A 6668-nucleotide genomic window follows, 5' to 3' on the forward strand; every position below is an offset into this window, starting at 1 on the left:
TTGAAATTAGATGTCAAATCCACTAAAAAGAATATAATTATATCATTGTAGAAATCAACATGAAGGTATACGGCGACATATTGTAAGTTGTAAGGAAAATTCACGAAAAATCTTAGAGATTAAAATCACTCATTGGTTGGAAATCGTAAAATAATATTAATATTCTCTAATACTAAATAAGTTCAATTGAGTATGCATTTTTAGGATTTGTAGCACCAATTAAATCATCAATCGAATTCTGTTTTGGTGTTATTAAAGAGTTGGAAGTTTAATAATCTGTTCACCCTCCACCATATCCTCTCCCTCTTCATGTGCAACTTTTCTGACAACGTGGGAAGGGAACATTGTCTTTTCCTGAGCACAAATAGAGTGTAAATGGAACTAGCTAGTGAAGTGAGATTGTGAGAGTGAGAAGAAAAGACAAAGTGACTGGTAAAATTAGAAGAGGAGTTTCTGTAGAATTGCTTGAGGAGAACAAGAATATAGTTTTGGAATGATAAATGGAGCTTGTTGTGGAGGGGAACCCAAACAAGAAGGTGGCTAGCTTTTTTTTTTTAGAGCTAGAAAGGTGGCTAGCGTTGGTGGTATGAAAAACTGATGTTGAATTTAACAAATGCATCAGTTTTGTGGGTTGAAAACTAAATGCTAACTTTAATCAAATTATAGATGCAAGTTTTGAGAGTTTTAAACTGTAAAAGAATTGTTATTTAGACTGTCACAAATTTTGAAAGTTTGCCTCATCAACATTGTTGTTTGTGATGACGGACTAAATTTACACACACACACACACACACACACATATATATATATATATATATATATATATATATATATATATATATATATATATATATATATATATATTAAAAAATAAAAGACTAATTTGATCAATTTATAAATATAAGGAAAAAAATAAATTTGCGAGAAAATACAAGGACCAAACATATATAAATATGTCATTTTACATTTATTAATTAATTTATTAGTTAATTAACCTCATCAAAAACTTTTAATTCAATTAATTCTTTTAATTTGTGCAACTATGTATATCTTTCATAGACAATCATATTTGAAATAATTCAGATCATTGAGAACAATAAAGCACCTTTTCCAAATATGTAATGTAAGTTGCATGAATTCAAAATCATTAATTAAGTTAAACTAATTTTACATCAACTTTCCATACATTTAGTAATTTTTAACCAGTTATTTAAAAAATTTCAGTTTTTCAAATTTTAATTTTTAGCTTATAAACTACCAACTAGTTTATAAGTTTTTTAAAAAATTCAAGCACACTTTAACTTACTTTATTTTCTCATCAAATTTTTATAAGGCATTACGTGAAGATTTTTTTTTTCTCTTTTCTTTCTCTTCCAATGAAGCCTAATCTTTTAAAGAGTATATTTCTCACGGCACCCACCACGTAAGCACTTCACCTAATTAATTATATGACTAGTTTACTTTAACTTTAACAAAAAAAAATATTATAACTGTAATTGTTAATTTTTAACAAAAAATATAACCTTGCTTATATATATAAACTTTATGTTTTAAAATAAACTCAGATAAAGTCATAGCTTGCCAACATATGCATGTTGTCATGTTGGCTTCATATTAAGTCAGAAACGCAGGGATTGAATTAATAATTCCCATTTTTAAAGTCGATTTCCGTAATAGCTCAACAATTTTTTCAGCAATAATCTCCTTATGACGTTGGTCCAAAATTTGTCAAAAATCCAAATTAATTTTGATCTATTCAACAGGACGCCTTGAAACGTAGCAAACTTTACGTTATTCAGAGTCCAAAGTCCAACCAAAACTATGTCAAATTGATTATATATTTAGTAAAATTCTGTAGAACTATCAGAAATGTTCGAGACTATTATTCCTTTATACCTCAATGATATCAGAAAACGTAAGATGATATTAGTTAAATTTAAAAATAAAAATTACATAAATATAAAATAATTATGGTAAAAGCATGCATGTCATATAGTTCTGCGTAGCGTGGCTATATCCGAGACTAATATATTGTTTTATACCGCATGAGATGAGATGAACGAATGACGAATAGCGCTATAAGAAAAGTAAGATAACATTAGTTAAATTATATGAATATATAATAATACTAATACAAAAAAAAATAATGGTAAGTATTCAATATTCTTGATATTCTGTATAACTTAATTTTTATATTGAATTTATATTCTTGATAACATTAGTTTATATTGAATTTTTTTATATTAATTTTTATAAATATAAACTTAAAAAAAATACTGATTAGTGTAAATATTTTTTACATTATTATTTGATTGTTGTGATGATAAAGTTACTGACTTCTGTAATGATTCTTTTAAAGTTTATATTTATATGAGTAATGTTTATATCTTATAATTTTTGTTTTACAATTCTTCCTAGTATTTTATAAATTTTTTTAATAAAATTAAGTATATTTAATATCTTAAATATATATATATATATATATATATATATATATATATTTAAAATTTACCAAACAAAACAAGTAAAGAATTAATAAAAATATTATAAAATGATTTAGAATTATTCTATTTAATTGACAAAATAAAAATCTTCATACTAACAAATACAGTATATATTTTTTATCTTCTAAATAATGTCAACTAATCTTTATCCTTAACTATTAATTTATTCTTATCAAATATAAGAATGTCTTGATTTCATGTTAACTAACCACTGCTGGTTTATCCAGCTGTCAATTTAATGGCTTTGGAGGCGAGCTAGGTTGTTTAATTAATGACAGAGAATAATTGCATTATTCTATCTACTATCGACTTTAATTAATAACCACTTAATCACCCTCGCTCAAAATAAAATTAAAAATCACTTAATCAGGATTCGTATGGAAAGGTTGTTCCATTCAAATTGTTCTCTTTTTTGTGTCAATTCATTCACTAAATAGAAGCTATCATAAATAAATGAGGATTTCGAACTATTGTTAATATAATTGTCCATAGCATAAGATTTTTGCACAAAACTATTGAAAACTGAGGCCAATGATAATAACGAGTTTAATTATTGACAGTACTAGACTCCAACTTCTATTCTTAACACATTTCCTACAAGTAACTAATACATTCTCAATTCGTATTTTATTTTATTGCATTTGGTGAAGGATAGTGTCTCCTGGGTTAATGCATCTTAGAAGATGTTGTAGAATACTTGTTAGAATGCAATACACACACACATATATACATATATATAAAATTAATTTACATATATGTATTTATTATTGTGGAGTAAAAATAAAAAAATAAAATATTTTTTGTAATTATTTTATTATATTTCTTACTTTTTATATAAAAAAAAAATTTGATATATTTCCAAATTTTTATAATAAAAACGGAGGAAATAAAGTTGGTTTATTGGGAACAGGTTTTGTAAAAGATATTGGTTTCTTCACCTTTGCGTGGATCGTTGACAAAAAGTTAACATCAAAATCAAATCGATTGAGTTGAGAATTTGGAATAAACTCAGCTTCCAACCTAAATGCTGTTTTGTCTTTATCTCTAAACTAGGCTTCAAAGTGCTGCCTTGTACCACTTAAACTCAATTTGAATTCCTATCTAATACCTCTAACCCTCCCTTTTTCATGCATCCAACCTCCCCCACACTCTTCAAATAATTTTATTTAAATAACACCTGCAAATAATAGTTTAACCCAAAACCACATAAAAATTCAGCAAACTGAACTCCAAGTAATTTTAAAAACAAAAACGGATTAATTAAAATAAAATAAAGTAAGAAAAAAAAAACCTTGTTCTTTCTTTAACCGAAGAAAGAGAAAAAATAGTATAAAAAAGAAAAAAAAAAAAAGCTGTGTATTCCAATTTCCATGTCAACCAGGTGGTGGAGGAGGATAGCCACTGGTATCTGACCAAGTCGAAGGTAGAAGCTCTGTGAACCCCGACCCGCTACCACCGTCTTCTCCGCCGTGACCCTGCTCTCCCGGCGGCCGGAAAATCCCCATTTGCTGGCTAGAAGAAAACAGAGGATACGAAGCAGAGGAAGGCAGAAACGCCGGCGGCGGCGGTGATGGCAACAACGAAGACGGCAAAGAAGATTGAAACGCTGCCATTTGCGAATCAAAGAACCAGTGGTCGAGTCCATGGAACTCCCCTGTACTCCTCAGCAGCTGAGAATACCCCCAATAGTCTCTCAGAAAATCAGAGGAGTCCTGAAACCGCGTCCCCTGCATCACCGTCGGCGCAAAACCTGTCACAACCGAACCGGAACCGGAACCAGCAACCGCACTTGCCGGTAAATTTGGAAGCGGAGGAGGAGGTTGAACCTGTACAACATTTTCGGGGAAATTAAGTTTGGCTCTGTTACCTCTGAACCTCAATGCGGCTTCATCGTAAGCTCTGGCTGCAGCCTCGGCAGTGTCGAATGTCCCAAGCCACACTCTCGCCGCTTTGTGAGGATCGCGAATCTCCGCCGCCCATTTCCCCCACGGCCTCTGCCTCACTCCTCTGTATCTCCTCCTCCTCTCGCCGCCGCCACTTTCATTCCCTTGTGTTTGTGAAGAAGCTGCTGCAACAACACCAAGACCCACACTTGCACCCGCACCCGTGTCGTCTTCACGGGCTCTCTTGTGGCCAACGCCAAACAGAGGAGACAATCCTGGAGAGGAAGGAGCATTCATAAAACGTGACATCATTGGAGAACCACTTGCCGGGACCCACTGATTATTGGTTTGGGCCGAAGCTGCAGAGACCACATGGCTCGGAACCGAACCTACAGTACTCTCTTCCGTTTCCTCATCGCCGCCTTGTTCCGCCGCCAAGAACTTCCCCGAACCTGAACCTAAACCCCTCTGGTGCGCCACCGTTAGAAAGCACGTGTGACTTTACTAATTAACCTTTTTTATGTATTGATCCACTTCTGAGAAAGAAACTGAAACACGTTATTATATATATATATATATGTGTGTGTAAGAAGATGAGTAAGAGAAATCGAACATGATGAGGAGCTGGCTATAGCCCCCACAACAACAGTGATCTTGTTGCGCCTCTATTACTCTAGCTTCCACCATGCATACACATAATTAACACACACACATACTCCACTACCACTACCTTCTATTTCTCATACAATTTCTTTTTTTAAATATTCTAGGTTCTGCTCTACCTTTGATTCTTCTAAAAAGAAATATATGTTAATCAAAAATGAAAAAATAAATAAAGACTGTACCAATAAATAAAGAATATGTGGTTGCGGTTGTTGGTGTCTCGGAGATGATTTTGGCTTGTGGAATTTCACACCTAAAAGAGGTTTTGTTTTGACTGAAATTTAATGGAGGGAGGGAGGATGCAAAATGGAACTAACTAGCTGCACTTTCTGCAAATCCTTTGAGTTGTCGGTTTCCTTTTTGAGATATACAGAAACAAAGAAACAGTGATCATCTTTGAGTTGAATATTATGTCCAGTAAAAATAAACAAAGAGCAGATATATATATATATATATATATATATATACTTTAATAATTTTCGGGCTCCCTGAATTATGATTAGCCCATAGTTAACTGAAGGAAGGTCTGGTTGAAAAACAAAGCACAAAATAAACTCGGGATTAATAAGTCACAACTCGATCACTAATGATTTGCTTAAATATGAGATAAGGCTTAAGCTCTGAACTGCTGTAGATTAGGTTGGGAATCACTGCTGAAGTTTATATATACAAACAAGAATTATTTAATGAGAAAATTATTTTTATATAAGAATAAGAAAAGTAAATCTGAACCTTATAACTATTTAGGGAGTCATTTTTTTAAAAAAAAAAAATCACATAACTTATACATTTTAGTCTTAACCATTTATAAAAAGAACTAACGATCAATATTTAATCTTCTCTCTAATAAAAAAATGCCTAATTACTAGATAGCATATACGTTTCATATATTGCAATCATTTAATACATAATTTTATTTTAAATTTTATTATTAATTTTAAATTTATTTTTACATCAATTATATATACAATTTTTTTTAAAATAAAATTATTTAATATTTCATTCATATATTATTTTTTCAAAATAAACTAAAATATAAATTATTTCATTACATTTTTATTATCATTCAATTTTGAAAAAAAAAATTGGCACAAATAATCAAACTAGATAAAGTTATAATTTAATAGTTGAATTGATAAATTTACATTTTATATATTATTAATAATTTAATTGTTGCTATAAGTTACAATGATATAATTAAGTTATTAATTTATTAATTTAATTTCTTTGTATATATATATGTGTGTGTGTGATTATCAAGCTTAGAAACTTTTTAAAGTTGTATAATATTTTTAAAAAAAGATGTTATATAACTCGTGTGTTTTAATTATTTATGATAAGATTTATTAATATTTATTTTAATCATTCTCTTATAAAATATTTATCATTTAATACATGTTTTATATATACACGCACGTCTGCATGCATAATAATCTCACAAATGAATTGTTTGGAATTTTATTTTGTCCAATTATAATTAAGATGTTTGGAATTTATTTTGTCCAATTATAATTAAGATTAGATTGTTCTCGCAAGGAAAAAAAATTGTTGAAGGAATCTCATTGTATGGTCAAAACACGGCTCTGTGGGAACTTAATTAGACAGCAATTCCATGCGT

General features: G+C 30.1%; 1 protein-coding gene across 2 annotated transcripts; it reads right to left on the reverse strand.

The window, feature by feature from the left end:
- Positions 1–2972: 2972 nt before the first annotated feature.
- LOC100777915 (ethylene-responsive transcription factor ERF110) lies at positions 2973–5687 on the reverse strand. 2 transcript variants are annotated; one of them, XM_006589426.4, is made up of 2 exons: positions 5233–5687; positions 2973–4923 (listed from the first exon to the last, which is right to left on the reverse strand). In XM_006589426.4, exon 2 carries the CDS (start codon positions 4697–4699, stop codon positions 3878–3880), a length of 822 nt encoding a protein of 273 aa, XP_006589489.1. In that variant the 5' UTR covers positions 4700–4923; positions 5233–5687; the 3' UTR covers positions 2973–3877. The 2 variants fall into 2 exon arrangements, with proteins under 2 accessions (XP_006589489.1, XP_014618826.1); XM_014763340.3 differs by having other exon boundaries at positions 2973–4935; positions 5233–5658.
- Positions 5688–6668: the final 981 nt, after the last annotated feature.

The sequence above is a fragment of the Glycine max genome, chromosome 10 (assembly GCF_000004515.6).
Source record: "Glycine max cultivar Williams 82 chromosome 10, Glycine_max_v4.0, whole genome shotgun sequence".
In the NCBI taxonomy this organism is placed as follows: domain Eukaryota; kingdom Viridiplantae; phylum Streptophyta; class Magnoliopsida; order Fabales; family Fabaceae; genus Glycine; species Glycine max.